Here is an 18,798-nt window from a genome sequence, read left to right on the forward strand (position 1 = left end):
CTTAAAAGTTTGAAGTAACACAAACACTTTTTTGACATTCTGATGAGAGACTGTGTTTTACCTGTGGAATTACACTTGATGATTCATTCAAAGGTGCAGCCAAAGATATCAATTCTTTCATTGTCATTTTCAACAAATCTGTTTTGCTCTTCTTCGGTTCTGAAGCTAACAAAGCCTACAGAAAGTTAAAAGAAAAAAAAAAAGTCATGTGTTTCTAGCCATGTTTCTTTCCTACCAGTTCCACTCCACGTTCCTATATTTACCGTATCACAGCCTAGCTTCTGATCATACACAAGGACCAAAAAAATTTTGCAAAATGTTTAAGTTTTTAACTCTTTTGCCCAAAGCTTCTTAGCATCCAATGTTTCAGTAAGAAAACTCTGCTCATGTACTACCCATCTGCCTAAGAAAATTTGCTCATATATAACAAGTAATAATTTATCACACACCAAAAAAATCACAGTATTTATTACAATGAAAGTATGTGCCATATTATACATGCTTACATTTCTTAGTATGGACATTTTTTTAGTTTAATAACGTACATATTTAAGATGACACAGGCTGGCCAAAGAAGAAATCCTGGTTTGCAAAACAGGGTAAAACAAGCAGCATGTTTTTAAATGGAGAGAAGAAATGCATCCATCTCCAAATAGTAGTTCAAGGGGTAGGACATCCAACTGAGATTAAAATACTCTAATTTAGTCCTCTAGAATTCAAAACTGGAGTTAAACCAGTCTTTCTCTGTCTAGTAGCTCTTCTTGAATTTGTCCAACTTAGTACAAACGGATAATCATAAATCACTTATTTCTAATAAAAATGAGTATCCATTTGTGTTTTGGGGCCCGGAGCCTGTTCAGCATCAGTTCAAAGAAGATATTTAACAGTCCTTTACATCACATAAGAACGACCAAATGGATCAACTGCAAGCCAAATCAAGTATAGAAGTTAGGCAGAAACCCAGAAGTAGTCGCTGTCAGTTTATCAGTATACCTTTAACAATAGGAGAAACACAGCAGGAAGGGGAAAAAAAAAGTATTCATGAAGTACAAAAAAAAAAAAAAAAAAAAAAGGGAGAATGAACTGAAGACTAAAATTTCATGCCCTAAAAACGTTAAAGCTGTAACTAATATTTTCCCACATTTTCCTCACCCACTAATTGGAACTGCACCTTTGTACTATTAGGTAATAATATTTCTATTTTAAATAGGTCATTTAAAATGCTCATAACCTTTAAAATTACATATTATCATTAAAACAGATGTGTTTTACTAAAACAAGAATAAATGTCACAGGAAGCAGATGGCAAAGAGACCACACTGAGTCTTGATTTTATGCATTAATAAAATAACCTTATTATAGTACTGTTAGGATATGCATTACAACTTGTATTTTTATTATTTAAATGCAACATGCTATTTAAGTCTTAATTCATTTTACTGAGTGCTACAGGCACATTCAGAGCTACTGCCAAAGAACACTATCACCTCTCTTTACAATAAAATTACAATTTAAAAATAGATTATTTCAGACTAATCCCAACGTTCATTTCAAACCTTCTCATTAATTAACTAGACTAACTTCATACTCTTCCAGAGCTGTCAAAATAGAAGCATCTGACCTGTTTATCCGAACAGCTATGGCACAGCGCAAGCTTTGTCATATGGACTCAGTAATGTAGGCCAACTGCAGACTACACACACGTTTTCTGCAATGGGATACCGTTGGCTCCACCTAGTCCTTACATTAGACAGTGTTAACTTTGTACGTGAAAAACTTTCAAACACGCTTGGTTTTTTCACATTCTCAGCATTAGCACTAGCTAATGCCCACCGGATTCAAACTCTGCGGTGTGAGTGGGGAAACCAGAAGACATGAAATCTCCAAATGCATTTTGTAGACAACTAACAGATATAAAAGGGTGAGATCTTTAACTGCTGAAACTGAAAAGGAAAAATTGTCTATAAAACCAATGCCCTACTTCTGCGCAGTGCTGCCTAGCACACACGCATCTAGCGAAGCCAGGAGCAGGCTGTGACTGACATAAGAAAGGTCAGACAGAAGCAGGCCGCCTCAACTTTCTCAGGGCAAACTTGGAGTGGAAAACAAGCAAGATGAATTATTCTGGCAGGGAGAACACGCTCCCAGCAGTCCCTCGGATTCTTGGAACGTGCTTGAGACTATACTTCAGCGAGCGGAGAAAGTTACAAATTGTGTAGTTAATCTTGGACTCCTGTCTTAGAGAACTGGTTGGAAATTAAAATGATAGAGGTTAATTTAGGGGAAAGCAATCATGGCTGCTTTAAGGAACGAAGGAATGGAAATAGGTTAAGTGAAACCTGCAGTGACTGACCTCACATGGATGCAGACGAGCTGCTGCATACTCCTGTGAGGCACTCAGTAGGAGGTGGTACTTCAAACAGAGACAAAACACTGCCAGCCAGCAGGACAGCCCTCAGTTCTGAACTTGGCAGAAGCCGGAGGCTGCGATGTGTGGAGCTGATAGTAACATGGGGAGTGGGAAGACTGTGGGAGCATGGCCCAACGCTCATGGATATGTCTTCAGTAACCTACTCAATTCATTGCATTCGAGACTGCCAGTCAACACGAGTTATTGTGACTATTACTTGATCCTGCTTTATTACTGTTGAGTGGACTTCCCAAGATCATTGTAGTATTTTCTAGGCCACCATTTCACAATTCTATGAAGGTCTGTTCTTATTTTACCACCCTCCCACTTCAGATGGAAGAAGCATAGAGTTACACATTTAACAGAGCCTTATTTAATCTGTGAATTAATTTACAAATTTGCCAGGATTATCACAGTGGCCACACAGAGCCTACGCTCAGTCTTTTGAAATGCTAGTTGAATCTACCTCAAGCCAAAAATCTCAAGAGTCAGTAGAACTGTAGTGCCAAACATGGTGTAATTACATGTGGCTTCTTGGTTGCACAGGGGCAATCAAAGTCTGTATTAAAAAAAAAAAGGTAATTTTGACATTTTATGTGTTGAAGTAAGAAAAATAAATACATAAGTGTATTCACCAGAAAGGCCATGAAAAAAAAATAATTAGATCACAGGTAATAACATTAGTTGGTACCTGTATGTAGAATGGAATTCCCGCACTACGTCTGGTTGCACATAGTGTAGATGAAGGATCACAAGATTTGATTTCTTTTAACACACAGCTTAGCCACTGCTCTGGCATCTTGCGCAGACTCTCGCTGTTACATCTACATGAAACAAATACATAAGAAACATGAAACAAATACAGAAGAAACTAGGACAGAGTCAAAGAAGGCATTTAGTGACCTTAAGAAATATTTCTTACTATATATTAAAATCTCTAAGCATACATGCAGATTTTTTTTTAAAGAAATAAGACAGATATTAAAAAAGGTATTGTACATTTTTCCAATGTTGATAGAAATTATATTAACCCTACTTATTAAGTGCCCCGGAAAAGATACTTTACTGAACAAGAAAAAAAGTATTCTGTGCTTCAGCACTGCGACCATTCCTTTCTGCCAAGAACTGTCACTGCCACTTCTCCTGTTCTGGAGAAGAAAATAAAGACATATGCACATCAGTCATTGTGTAGGAAGTGACACTTTACAAATTCATATCTTTGTTGCCACACAGTAGCTGATGCGTGACCCTTACATTAACTAACGTATGCAATTATGTTTATAACCATACAAAACAAAACCAAAGTCCCTCACAGTAAGTATGTATTATGTAAATAACCCTGCAAACCTCAAAGCAGGAGAAGGAATGAAAAAACAAGACACGCTGCTCTTTTTAAAATACTACATCGGTCGCACTTTTGGTAAAGCAGCTAAATTGATCTCCTATCAAATACTCTGCAATTATAAAACTCAACATCACCTGAAAGCAAAAGTCTTCCAAGGAGAAAGAGAACTCAAGTCTACTTCCATTGCTGGGACTGATCAGTTCAATGAAATGTACCATATTCAGTGGGCAAGACCAGCTCGTTAATCCTATGTCAATGTTCCAAAAGGATCATTCATTGTTAGGAAAATTTCTATTAATGGGACGTTGTTATTAAAACCTGTCACACTGGTTTGACACATGATTCAGAGTAGAAGAAAGAATTAATCACTGTGGGCAATACAATTGCAATTATCTCAACCATGCAGGAATTGCTTTACCTAAAAATATAAACTATAATTAAATTCATGATTAAGTAGGGAGACCTTACAGTAAGACTACAATCAAGTTTTCTACCTAAGTGACTGAAATAAAAAATTTAAAAGAGAAGCTAAAAGGCAGCAGTTACTGGTGTGGAAACCAAAATCTAATGAAAGGTCTACATCTACTCTCTCCTTCTTTACCCTCCTGTTATTATAACAAGAATTTAGGTAGGCTAAAAACCTGATACTGGACAACAAGTGAGGCGTTAATCTGTAGTGAAACCTTCCTTTCCTTCTTTTACAAAATAAACAGAAAATTAGTAATGCAGAAAACAGAGGTCACAGAGGTCAGCAGAAGACACGGCAGACTTCTTACTCTTCAGTAATTCCCTTAGGATTTCCACCACAGGTTTCCTACGCTGCTGCCAGGCCTTCTCCCCATTTTTGAAGGGCAGCACCTCTTCAAAACAGTGGCCAGCATGCAAACCATCAGTCCAGAACACAAGAGAAACATGGCTTCACAAGGGACAAGTCACCTCATACCACAGCATAAAAGAAAGGCACTTCCTGCCCCAAGCCTGTGACCAAAGCAACTAAATTAATTTGGAAATTAATGGTGAGTTCTCTTTTCTTTGACTTTTCTGTTTCTGTTGCTGATAATTAGCTTCTCCCCCTGCTTACTTCCAGGACGTGTTCCTTTGCTGCTTTTGGGTACACAAGGAGGATGCAATTCTAGGGTTGAGACCACACAAAACATCTCCATGGGTCTCTGCAGCTAGACTCGACTTTGCAGTTCTCTTCATCCACGTCAACATGTACTGCAAAAGCTACTACTTCTGGTCATGTCTGCGGCTGGTCTTACCTCCCTAGCTAAGCAGAATTTAAATGTTTTCGTTTAGTCATGCAAAAAACAGTGCTCATCTCTCTTCTGCATGTTATCTTAGTATTAAAACAAACATCCCACAAGACACATTCACATCTGCTGTGGTGCAGAAGAACACAACGTAAAGCATTAAGGAAATATTTAAAAGTTGCTACGTTGCATACTGAGTATTTTATTCTTAAGTAAACAGAAGGGATTTTCCCCTTTCAGTAGTAGTAGAAACAGGAGAAATATACTGAAATCCAATAAACTTCAGACTCCCTTAAAACTGTATTGCTTTGATCTTGCCACAAGTAATTCTACCTTGTTCAGTCACCCACCAAGGCACTTCTTTTCTCTTTTTTTTTTTTTTTTTAAAGGTGAAAGAGTTATTGCTTTAAAATTAGAAACATTAGAGACTGTTGACTTTGCAATGGAGATGACTACTCCCTTAAATTTGGCAGCTCCATCTCCTTATGGTCTGGCAAGAAGAATATTGTCTTAAGAAGCAGGTGGCCCTACGTTGTAAGAATAATGAAGCTTTACAATGTAAAAATGGTGGTCTCAAGCTCAAATGTCATTTTCCAGAATGAAATAGTAATTATTTTTACCAGATCAAACAAATTGTGCTGATAATTAAAATATAACACAGTAACTTGATACACAATAACTTAAGATGCAGTACAGTAAGCGTTTTCCCACAGATTTCTATTTGTCCATGGGCCGGTTACGATTTCATACATGCCCAAATCCCTTCCTGTGGTCAGTATCAATGAGTACAAAAAGCCTGGCTAAAGATAAAACCCTCTCCCTAACTCCTATGGCAGTATTTTCTCCTGTCCAAGAACAAAGGGTCGATCTTGGATGTCAGTGGTTTGTGGCATAAACCGCACATGTAGAAGCATTTTCTACGTGGGTATAGTCAGTGTTTCCAATCGCTGTAATCAGCCCCTATCTGGGGAAAAGGGGGTTTTCTTTCACCATTTCTCCTCTCTCAATAGACCTGTATTATTATTCTTTTTCATAAGTAATGCGATTCCTATTCTTTATAAAGCTAGTCTCCATAGTGCCCCGGCACTTCTCAGAAAAATGAGACAAGAATCTAGCCTCAGAAACACATTACTATTCAAGGTATAAGTCACCCTAAAAAATGTCTACTTTTAAGAGCAACTCCTCTGAAACTATCAAGTCCTTCCACTTGCATCCTCCTTTTCATAGTATCTGCTCTAAATGAAGCAAAATTTTCCAGATTTCATAACTGCACTGAGGAAAGTGCTGTTTTGAGGTTTCTCTAGCAGTAAAGCAGAGCAGAGAGAACCGTGGGTGGCCTCAAAACTTCAGAGAAACAATATCATTACCCCTGTCTCTTTCTTTCACCAAGCAGGAAAAGAAATGAGGGGGAAAATATGAAGAAAGTTAAAAATCAACTCAGTCTTTGAACTGAGCAGTGCCTTAACATTGTATCTTGTACTTCATTATATAGCGTACTTCCCAATCCCACAAGCGTCACAATACGGTGATTTTTCCCCCTCCATTTTATTCCATTTTAGACTCTTTCCTTCACATCTGTGATTACACTTCTGCAGAAAAGTTAGTGACAATTTTAGTACAATTCACTAGAAAGTCCATCAATGATTTTTAAATTTTACAAGAAGTCTTCCTAGTATGGGCCTGGGAAGGCAGAAGTACAGTCACTTCAGAGCAACAAAATGAGTCAGAAGCAGAGTTTACTGCAAAGATTAGAAGGGTCTCCTCCCAGTTGCCTAACAGAAATATTACAGAAGATCAGGCACTGACTAGGTACAGATGAATAATTTCCACTGATACTGGATTAAACATTTTTAAAATCAAAGCAGGTTTTTTCTTTATCATTACAGTTTTCCAGAAAACTATACCACATGGTCCTAACTTGTTGCATATATATCAAATTCTATTCACTGAGTTTAATTTAAGCTCCAATTTGAACATTTTAAAATGTTCAAAATACCTTATTTGTAAGTAAACGCACTGCACTGTATGATGTCACTCTTCCCAAACCTTCCCCTTGCATTCTGGAACTTTAGTGAAGCAAAGCACTACGGCCACAGCTATGCAACACCATGATTTTGACATTTCCAGAAATCTTTATGTTCTGCTTGATCTCTCAGAAAAGCCTCACCAAATAAAATAAAAGCAAAACACCATTTGGAACAGAGAAATTGTTTGGGTATTTGTAAGGATTACAGGAGATTCTAGTTTAAAACATATGACCAGAGGCTTACAGGTGCTTTCTCTAACCACCCTGTATTGGGCCAAATGAGCATTTTTAATTTCTCAGGGCCTATGACAGGAAAGCATTTTTTAAAAATAACATTGTTTATTTCATTGATATGAACGCTGCTGGTTTTGTAACTGTGTGGTTTTCTGAAGGTGCAGCCACAGACAGTATTAAGCAGGCACAACAAAGGGAGCATTGCACCCCCAGAAGGAATATGAACAGGGAAAAGGAAGAATGGTAACTTGCATACTTAGAGCAGACTCAGCAATTTACCTCCAAATGTCGAGACAGAGATCAAATTTCATCAGGTTCATAAGAAATCCCTGTGGAGGAAAGATTTTTCTTTCACCACTAACTCACACAGGTCTGAATACCATTTCTCTGTCTAGAAAGAAGTCGACGCTTGGTTTGTATAAAGACTGGTATTTAAGGGTTGTATAGCTAAAAGCGAGATCAGATGGTAAATATTCCAACATATATAGTTTTAAGAAAGTGTTTTGCTATAAAAATGAAGGACCATGTTCAACTAGAGTCTGTCATAAAAGCACAGGAAAGGGATTTGGCACAGTCTTAGTGACAGATTTTTTCACTGTGTCTTAGAGAAAGAATGAATTAAAGTGACAGGGATGTTTCTGTAGGTCTTGAGTTCAATTCTGTTCAACAAGGTATCAGGTTTAAGCTGTACAATACTATAAACTGCCCCAGAAAAAGGCTTTCTCCTCTGGTATTTGTGGATGCATCAGCAAATTAATATAGATTCTGGTACATATACTTCCAGACTGTCTGTGAGCCTGGCAGCTATGGAGAGAGGTAGGCCAGTTTGGATTTACTTGCAGAGCAGAGCCCCTCAGCTGCAGCAGGCTAAATGGAAAGACCCTGGGACACTCAGACCTGCAGGGCGACTGCATTCCCCGAGAGGCTTAACCCACCCGTTTTGGAAAAGAGTCTCAAGAAACTCCTCGTATCCCAGGAGTACCAAACCAAAGAGTCATTAGCTGTTCTGGTATCAGTCTCCTTTCTCCTTAATTTTAAATACAATCAGCCTTGATATAATCACTACATATCACAAAGAAATATTACCAACACTTGAAATAGGTAACTAAGCATGTAATGGAAATTCCAAAGCTCTTGCCCAGACCTCAGGACAATTCTGCTTACTTCGTTCTTCTAGGAAAGTATAAAGTTACAACGGGAAAGAAAAAGAAATTTAAAAGATTGCATATCACATCTTGTGGTGCACTGCCAGGTAGTCTTCCAAATGTCAGAATATACAACTCAATGACAAGGAATAAAAGCTTCCAGGAAAACATCCTGGCTGAAACAAGAAGTCTGGCATTCATTTTCATAAAGGGCTGGGGAAGGCGGGGGTGGGGGGAGAAGAGTTCTACACTCCTACTTTTCCCAGAGAGCTTTTGAGAGCCGTTCAGTAAACTAACACACCAGAAGTGGAGAAGAATGCAGCAAGCATTGAATGTCAGTATTGTCTTTCAATGCCTAAGAACCATCATTAACCACCAGTATCGCAGCCCAAATCACAGACGTAACTTGTGTCATAATCATGCTTACACCAAACCTGAATAAAACCCACATGAAATCCAGGATCTGCTTGCACAGCGAGCTTCAGGATCGATGCCACAGTTTGGTAAAACTACTATATTAAAAACATAGTAAGTTGCGCATCTTGTACCTGGAAAGCATTTCCGTAAGTTGCACAAAGCCAGCGTATGCCAATTCAAATGCACCCCTGTGTCTCGATTGCAGCAGATGATGTTTGAAGTAATCCCCAATATTTTTAACCTAAAAAAAAAAATAATATTTGAAATTATATATAGACAATTAACTTATATATGCAAGATACTTCTGCAATTAAAAGCAGCAATCCTTCCCCTGGTTGGAAAGGCCACTGGCAAAAGCAAAAAGCAACCAGAAGTCGTATCATAAAAAAGCCACTTACTTTAAGGATAACAAATATTATACTCTATTTTTCAGGTTCAAGCGATAGTGCTATGTCCTTAAAAAAAGGCCAAAAAATAAAGGACATAAAATTAGATGTTGTCCAAGAGGGACACAGGCAGACATTAAGAAAAGAAAGGGACAACTCTGATTTTCAGAGGAAACGAACTTAGAATCCTTCTTGTTTGCCTTCACTCTTAAAATTCCAAAGAAAATATTTACTAAATCATAACAGCAGAAACAGACATCTACAAAAACATCTGAGACAGATAAGAAATTCAAACTTCATGAATTGTGGCAAAGGAAAACAAAGCTACCTTCCCTACTTTTAAGGTTCTAGGATTCTGCATTATTGCCTCTCACTACTATAAACAACTTTAAAATAAAAAAAGATGTTGTATGTAGCTCTCATTATTATATACATTTAAAAGTCTCAAAAAGCTGAATGCTATAACTAAACTTTCACCAATAGTTACTTTATAGAGCTCTATCAGGATACCAAGTTTTTAAAGCTGTTTGGAAGCTTACAACTCCACGCAATCTCATTCTACAGAAAAATATGCTTTTCTTATTTTTCCCTCTAATTCTGATCAACTTTCAAGGTCTAAATCAAACTTCCAACATAATTGGTTTAAAACACACAGCACATACTTAATTCTATTATGCAAAATTTTCTTCCAGAATATTTCCTAAGAGCTCTTCAACAAAAGGTTCTTCGAAGCTTTTATATAAAACCAAGCATAAAATCATGTCAAGTTTCTTATAAAATTCTGCTTATTCTGTTATTTATAAAATAACATACTTTAATAGTCTGACGAGTAATCAAGATGTCAGAGAAGATAATGTCATATCTAGCTATACAGTTTTCCACCTCACTGTTAAGTAATTCATATTACCCAAGCAACGAAATTGCAATAATTAAAAAAAAAAAAAATTGGAGACTAAGTCTACTTATTATTTCCCACAGCGAATGTGAAATATACAACAGTTGGAGATATTTGAGGTAAAACAGTTATTTCTTTGAGTGGATTTTAAGCTAGCTTATGTACCTACAGGGTTTCAGCTTCCTATCCCAAAAGCAGGAATCAGTGCCCTTTTTTCAGAAGGAACTGACCCACAGACAGACCAACTGTCCAGGTGTGCAAACAAAACCAAACCAAGAAAACCATACACATGCAAATCAAATTACTGTCCTGTTCCACTGCCACCCTTATGTTTTTAGAATAATTCATATGGATTTTTTTTTTGGGTCACATAACTTTCAACTTTACTATTTATATTTCTGAGCTTTTTGCAACAGCCACATTCACTAGAAGCTTACTTCAAATTGAACTCTGATACATTCATTTCCACTCATAGGTTAGAGCTTGATGAAAACACACTGCCATAACTCAGTTCTTGTAAATGACTGAGGACTTATCCTGAGGCAAGTGCGTAAGCATGGATTCTTATCTAACAGCATCATGCTATCCATGAGCGTCCAGCTCTCCTGTATCATAAATCCAGTACTTCACATGTCAGGATGGAGAACAAATCAAGGAATTCACATTTTCTTCAACATCACAAAGATCCACAGCAACTGCGAGAAGAGGTGACCCTACCGATGTTGCTTGCACAGGAAATAACACCCCAGTTCAAGTTAAAATATTCAAGTATGGAATAGGGAACAAATATTTTAAATACATTTCATCATCTTGGTCAAAAACCTCGAGTACAACAAGTTAGTCCTACTAATGCAAACATACACGGCCATGCTTGCTGCTGAGACCAAGAATCTCAGTATTCAAGATAGAAAGTCTGCACAAGAGGTTGCAAAAGCGCTCTGAGAAACAGCTGGTACATTTGTGCCTCCATATCTTATTTTCCTGGCAATAAGATGCCACTCAAGTAGGGTCCTACATTCCAGAGGCTATTTTTTTCAAACCCTTAGGAGAGGGGAGCTTTAAACCCATAAAGGACTGCAAAAACATCTCACAGTTAGAAACAATTCATAGTCAGTGAACTATTGCCAACCATACTGAACTCCAGAGGAGATAGACTGATTAGATTAAGAACCGGGGAGAGGCTGGGTTTTGGTGGTTTTGGGGTTTTTGATTGTTTGTTTTAAATTCTTCCTTGAATAGAACAAACTCCAAAACAGCAATGGGAGCTTGAGAGACACACTTTGGCCCTTGTGGCACAAATAAGTAATAACTACTGAGGGCTGTCAGTACTTAAAAGTCCTCTCTGTACTTCAGTGGTCCACCACAAGGGCTCAGATCAGCTCTGACTGTTGGGTTATCACAAGCAGAACCCCTAGCATTGGGACAGTATTAAGACTACTTCTGCTGCCGGTTTCTTTTCACTTTGGTACACAGTTCTGGCAAGCTTATCTCCCAAAACCATCTTAAAACTTAAAGGCGAGATAAACAGGAGTTTGAGGAAGAGCTAAAAGTTCCTCCAGGCTTCGAGCACTGTCTCATGATTTGCAAATCATATGACAAAATCAACATGGCCTTCATTAGATATGCTTTTGTTGATTATGTGGTGGTTACTAGGACATGACACTGTTTGTATTGATTGTCTTAACAGGCATAGCTTTGAGCATACCATCTCTGGACTTTAAGGGTCAGATGGAGAATGAAAGGTAGAATGATTATCTCTTTGAATAGAGATATTCCTCCAGCTATACTAGGCACTTCCTATGTCTGATTTTAAAGGCAAAGCAGCCATTGCAAAATGGCTTTAAGCTTTGAAGACTGTCAGTTCAAATACAGTATTTTCAGACTCATCTATACACACATCTTAGACCAAGGAGCTGAAGATGTTATAATAAGTGCACACAGTGGCATTCAAATGCCATGCAAAGCCAATCTCTTACTCAAAAGACAAGGAAAGTGCAAATTTCATACTGTTCCAGCTTCCTAATAATAAAAACAAAGAAAAAAATTATTAAACAAGAATGGCCTCTCTGACAACTTCTCCTACATAGGTACATACCACAACAGACAGCATTAACAGCTACAAAGAGGAGTCAAGAATTAGTGCCGTGAGTAGCCAGCTAACGCCACTGCCTACCAAGAAGCACAGTTCAATTGTGCAGTTTCTTAATGTGGACCAGCACCGAAAGACACTATCTTTTCATTTGCATGCTCAATTAAAAAAGTAGGAAAAAATAATCAAAAGACTATGCACAAATTCAACACTCACTATGATTTTTTGTATGAATAAATTGTGACAATAGCACTGATCCCATAAGATACAATTTAAGAGAGTTACTAACCTAGACATAAAGCAAGGGACAAGATGAGGAAGGCTTTGCAACAGGGTGACATAAAACAGCCAAGTAGTGCTACCAGACATTTCTCAACAATTACTTAGCCCTGACTCAAGGAAATATGATCAAAGTTTCTCTCAAGTTTCCCCCCCTCTGTATTCTTAAATCTCTTTTAGTATTTATAGAATAAATATTTACAGAATAAAGAAAAGGAATGAGCAACTTTAAGGGAAAGCTCTATGTATGTGCGTAAGATAACAATAGGGTCATGCCAGTTACAAAGAGTAAATGCCCATGCTTTTTCCTATAATATATCTTACACATTCAGACAAATTGTATTTCCTTGCAAGCCTGAGGAAAATCAGGATTTCAAACTGACTTCTCATCAATTAGCATTCTTCAAATTAGAACGCAGACATTCTGTTTTACAGGAAGACCTCAGAAGTATAAAGAATCTAACAAGGCATCTATAGGAAAAGAAAGTATGATGCTTAATAACACAGCATTTCTGAAAGGGCAACTACTAATGTCTGCTTTCTAAATAAAGATAGAGTTGCTACAGTTGGAGCTGACTCATTCTAAAATACCAATTCCTTTTTGACTTGGAGCAGATTAAGGAACATAATGGTAGGAATGCGTATGTGTTCTCTCATCTACCCTCCAGACCTCTGCAACAATACAAGCACAGCTGTTAACCAGATGAAAACGTGAAGGCTAAAGACAATGCAAGAATAAAGATAGCAACATTATTTCCATGGTACCACGACGTTAGATAGTATACGAAATAAGATCTGCAGTACATTATATTATTATTATTTTAAGATACAAAGTTCTAACACCTAAGGGAAAACTAAGTAAGTATTTTCTGTTGGAAAGAAGAAGAGGTTAAAAAGTAGTATGTCTTGCATATTTCAATCTTCCATGTAGAGACTGGTTTTGCTGAAACCATATGGAAATGAAAAGGTCATCAATTAAAAACAGAAACTTAATAAACACAAAATATTTCCCAAATAAATGCCTGTGGTAATCTAATTTCTTGTAAACGCTGCACTCAGTATTCTACAAGAGACACAGATGGCACATTAACATTTCTGATCTCTTAAATCAAAAAAATTGGAGGAAAAAAGAGAGTCACATTACATACAAATTATTCATAATTCAGTCTCTTACGGAAGACAAGACTACAGCTAGTCAGCATGTTAGACTTTCAGAATTACTGATTATGAAATTCAATTAATGAAGAGCTTTAAGTAAAATCCCAACATCTAGAGTTCAAAATGAAACAAAAGACACTTTGAACATGAAGTCAGTTTAGAAGACTTTTAGCAACTCTACTAATGCCCAATATATACCGAGAGAGAGAGAGACGCAGAAGGGGAGGGAGGCAGGCAGGCATTGGTATCCCTAAACACGGCATACATCTTGTAAATAACCCAATACAATTAGAATTAATATTCCTTGAGTTTGTTAGCTATGTATAATAATTTCTTCGCTTATTTGCTACTACTCTAGTTATGCCTTCTGAATGCCAGTTTATCAAAAAGTAAACTGTCAACCAAGTATAATAAAACAAGAAAACCGTGAGAAAAACATGGCAATAAAAAAAAAAAACAAAAACAAGAAAACTTTTCCCATACAAATGTAGATTTAAGAAAAAACAGTTTTCTGAAAACCACCTTCCCCACCGTCATCACATAAAAGAAAGTGAAGGTTTTATAATAAAAATTATTTCCCTACCTGTTCTACAGTAATCAACCCATCTGAATGTTCAGATGTAGCCTGTGAAGGCAAAAGTTTACACAGTGTCCCTAAGAGCAGAGATACTTCCTTCATGCTTCTCCAGCAACAGACAAGAACCATTTGAGCTGTGACATCACATGTTTGCCTTTCTTTACCTTAAAAATAAAAAAATCAGTAAATGTAATAGTGTCATTCAAGGTTCTCAGATGTAGACTTGTAATTTAAATTTCATTTAGCCTGACCTTCTTACAAAACACAATTAACTATGAAAAAAATTTCCTAAACTTGCCAACCCAAAAGATAATTCAGTTTTGCTGACCCTAATTGCTTCCACTCCTAAACACTCACTGTACTTTATTCCACTTGGAAAAGGCAGCGGGATAGCATTTTACCAGGCAATTGCTACTTCAAAGAGTAGAGGTCTTTTGGTAATAACTGGTATTCACCTGCACACTGCATACAAACACCTACAAGTTCGGAGCCAGGCTCCAACAAACTCCACATCAAGCATCAATCCACCGCTCACTCTGTGTTGGTTTTTAACCCAGGTGCTCTCGTAAGAGAAGGCCTGGCAAAGGCATCACGTTTCTAATACAATATCCCCATCTGGTGGCCACTGTGCCACTTTAACGTATTTACAGAATTCTTTTCATGAAACAAAACATATGGCCCAAGCAAAACTATTTTAAACACAGGAAAAAACACGTGAGGAAAGAAAGTTCAAATATTTAAGAATTCAAAAGCTTGCATAAACTATTAAATTTTAAAATGTACAGATATTCTCTAAATTTATTCTGGTATACACTAAACACGTCAAAGTTTATGATTTCTTTATCACTGTAAGGCTCAGTTTCATAGCTGCTATTCATTAAAGTAGACTAATACTATCTAACGTTTTACCACTAAAATCTTTCAAACAGGAGCTTCTGCTTATGTAATTTCATGCAACAAGTTTTATTGCATGAACATATTCCCCACTTGTCTTGTGTACACTGGGGAGGGAAATTACACTGTCTAACACCTTTCAACAAGAAACTTATTAAAAGCGTTGCTTGACAGAAAAGGTGTTAAAGATTACATTGCCAGTGCAGTTAAGGAAACAGAGTCTAGGCCAATATCAAAATAACTCATTTTCACTTGTGCTCTAAGACCACAATCTTCCAGAAACACAGTGAATTAGTCTTTAAAACCATGCCCATGAATAACTAGCTTCTGACAGATTTATTGAAGAACTGAAACATTATATGGAGCAAGTAACTTCCAATTTTGATCACCCACGTAAAATGCCTGCTCTATAAAGAATATCTTGATTTAATTACTAATACAGCATTGGATTTACCTCTCATTTCTGTGCAAATATTTTCCATTGACCTGTGGTCATCCAGCTTTTCGGACTCTACTTTGCAGTGTTCCGTCAAAATTTTTGCTTGCATAAAGTAATCATTCGTGTCCTGTGGCTGTATCTCATGCAGAATCATCTGCAGACGACCTGAACTTTCTACACATTAAACAAGAGGAATATTTAAGATAGTTTTGGTTTTTCACTTCCAGTTCTCTATACAAATGTAATTCATTTTGGGCACGTAAGTACAAAAAGTAGCTATTAGCACTGAAAAACAAATACAAAACTATAGTGATTATGAGGATTTAGGAAGAAAGAAAACTGGACTTCAGAGTTATCTGTTTTGAAACAGATGCCACTACACAATCTGTAAAGTTAATGCAGAAGTCAAGACAACCTCTATCAGAAGTTAAGGGTGGCTTAAAATTATGACATAAAATGAGAAATGGAAAAGGAGGGGTCCTAGCTCTAGTTCTGAATTGCTGTAAAATAAACAGAACTTCAGAAGTTTCAGATTTTAACAGAATTCTTTTGGGGTTTTGTTTGTTTACCTGAATCGCTATCCATTGGAATAAGACCCTCTGGTGATGAGCTCTGCACTACCGGTGATACTACAGCAGAGAGTTTGTATGACATCAGAATGAGCCTGGCCACCATTTCCTTCCATTCTGCTATCAATGTCAAGTTACTTAAAAAAAAAAAAGAAAAAAAAAATTTACAAACAAAAAACAACACAAAGTGGATTAAAAATAATTTTATATCTAAAATAAATGAAATTACAACCACTTCTGCAACAGTATATATGAAAACTATAAATAGGGTACAGTTTGAAAAGTTCCAAGACTGAATTTAATGCATACAAAGGAAGTATCCAACAGCTAGCTAAACAGTGCAGCAGCCAGTAAGAGTTCTAAAAGCCACAGGTACTGGATTTTGTTACAAATAACACTGTATGCTTTTACGTTCTCACAAGCAGCTCTTCCACTGTGCTTAAATACGGAGTTACAACTTACTATTTAGCGGTATATTTTACTTACTTAAAAGGTAATTGCTGCAAAGCTCCTGTTATACAATGCACTCTCCCATACATTGGAAATGATGCTGCTGCTTGAAGCAGAGACTTCTTAGCTTGAAATATTTCTTCTTCAACATTCACCAACAAAAGCTTGATAACTGAAATTTTTAAAAATACGGATTAGCATTACACATACATATACTGTATTTTCTAAGAAACAAGTCTGCTTTAAAGAAATAGGAACAAAGCCTGTTTACACAATTCAACGGAAAATGCACAGCAATTTCCTTGTTTACACTTTTCACTCTTTTGTCATTTAAATAAAAGTCATTGTTCATTTTCAGTTACCTAAACTCCAGCAATATTTGTTATACTCAATTAAGTCTGTCTATCCGAATGAAACAGCAGCTGTGAAAAGTACAACCCAGATCCTATACTCAGGGACAATCCCACAGCTCGTGAAGTAGTCAAAAGAATTTACCCAACACATACTGAAAGTCAGACCTCACCCTTAGAGCCAGGTTAATACAACAAACAGTTCAGCAGAATATTAAATTATTTGAATCTTACGTTAGCCATTAAAGAACTTGCCCAATTTTCAAAGATACACGTGCATATTTTTTTTTTATATTTATACCATGTGGTATCTCAATGTCAGAATCAGAATGAACTACAGACCCAGACCAAAAACCTTAAGAAAAAGCAGTACTGTTTTAAGTTAAGTTAAAAAACATGGAGGTTCATTTCCCCCAAAGCTTACCTGCTAAAGTGTTCTTTTCCACTGTACTTATTGATGTGTTTTCACCTATCTGGGGGTTATGCTCAACCCATTTTCCTAAAGAAATATGCTGTAGTCCGTTATGATGTACTAAGAAGTTCAACAAATATGAAGCAGTGACACAATCGTATGGCTTGGTACTTGTGCTAAGATCCACTGCTGCTTGGAATAGGAGATCTAGATTTTCAGAATCCTGAAAAAAAAAACCCCAATATTTTTCATTTTATTGAGCTTCCGTATTGATTTAATTAAGCTACTTAGCACCCTGGAACCTAAGAACCTGCTTTTCAGTAAGGTTGTTGGTACCTATTTCTTAAGAAACACTGATTTTGTACACCGATCACCTTACGCTCAAAACGTGCATTTAGGAAAGATATAATTACATACACACTGAGGATGAGGACAGTCATTTATAAAGCAGTATTCAAACATGCTGCACTTCACAAGAGGATTTTTTTTTTTATCTTGCTGTTTTGGCTTTTTTTTCAAAATACTGTGTTTATCTGCTAATGGACATCACAGAGAAGCAGTTCATCAGGAAGCAGTATTTGTTTACCGGTACTTATGAATTTTAAAGTAACTTTTTATAAAGTAATAAACAGAAAAATCAGTATCAAGTCCATTGGTAAAATTTGGGAGAAATCAAAAAACACCATCAGGTAGTGAAATCCAAGACCAATTAGAACAGAAAAGAAACCGAGCTGAATTTCTTAAAATACAAGGGTAATCAAGCCTCAATCATTTACAAAGGGAAGTCACAGCTAAGCGAAAGCTTGCATTAACTACTTCTCTAGTTCATAATCATGCCATTCCCAAACTCCTTCATCCTTTAGTGAAACAAGCCTCCTTAGGTAAGGGCAGAAGCTGTGTAAAAATACATAGACGACGCTAGCAATGAACACTACTGCAGGCAACTTGGACCGACTGCTAGTTTTCAAGAATTATGCTTTGTACCTGACCCAAGTACCTGGTATAACACAGAACAATGATCTTCCATGAAATTACTCCATTTAAACTATTTTTAATTACATACCTGTAAATTAAATGCAACATCACGAAGTTTCATCAAAAGTCCAAATGCCAGAACTTTTATTTCCTCAAAAGTACTGGCAAAACACTGGATCAAAGTTCGGACACGAGCGGAATCGATCTCCTGATCCAACTGAAAAACTTGGGCCTGGCCTGTTCAAAGAAATCAATGCCTTAGATAGTTTTGCTGTAATTCTTTGCAGAATAAGCACTGTATTCACATTTTGCTTAGCTATACTAAAAAAAGCACTACAATAAAATTTAAGCTAAAGCATTATTTTAATATTACTTACTTCTCTTTATAGGTTTTAAAAATGCCATGTTTACTGTTGAGAAAAAAAAAAAAAGGGTTACCATATCCAAAAAGTAACCCTCAGTAATACAGAAAGGAACTTATTGCCAAAAACAGAA

At 36.7% G+C, this 18,798-nt stretch overlaps 1 protein-coding gene across 3 annotated transcripts in view; it reads right to left on the reverse strand.

Annotated features, from left to right (window-relative positions):
* The window catches only part of THADA (THADA armadillo repeat containing), a 168,329-nt gene that overhangs the window by 128,903 nt on the left and 20,628 nt on the right, over positions 1 to 18,798 (reverse strand). For all 3 annotated transcript variants that reach the window (XM_063328583.1, XM_063328582.1, XM_063328584.1), the window contains exons 16-24: positions 18,392 to 18,540; positions 17,341 to 17,551; positions 16,603 to 16,738; positions 16,117 to 16,253; positions 15,563 to 15,721; positions 14,221 to 14,378; positions 8,962 to 9,071; positions 3,102 to 3,234; positions 62 to 175 (exon numbers count right to left, since the gene is read on the reverse strand). In XM_063328583.1, the coding sequence (XP_063184653.1) occupies positions 62 to 175; positions 3,102 to 3,234; positions 8,962 to 9,071; positions 14,221 to 14,378; positions 15,563 to 15,721; positions 16,117 to 16,253; positions 16,603 to 16,738; positions 17,341 to 17,551; positions 18,392 to 18,540 (1,307 nt within the window). The remainder of the gene's footprint in view (positions 1 to 61; positions 176 to 3,101; positions 3,235 to 8,961; positions 9,072 to 14,220; positions 14,379 to 15,562; positions 15,722 to 16,116; positions 16,254 to 16,602; positions 16,739 to 17,340; positions 17,552 to 18,391; positions 18,541 to 18,798) is intronic.

Source organism: Chroicocephalus ridibundus, chromosome 3 (assembly GCF_963924245.1).
Source record: "Chroicocephalus ridibundus chromosome 3, bChrRid1.1, whole genome shotgun sequence".
NCBI lineage: Eukaryota > Metazoa > Chordata > Aves > Charadriiformes > Laridae > Chroicocephalus > Chroicocephalus ridibundus.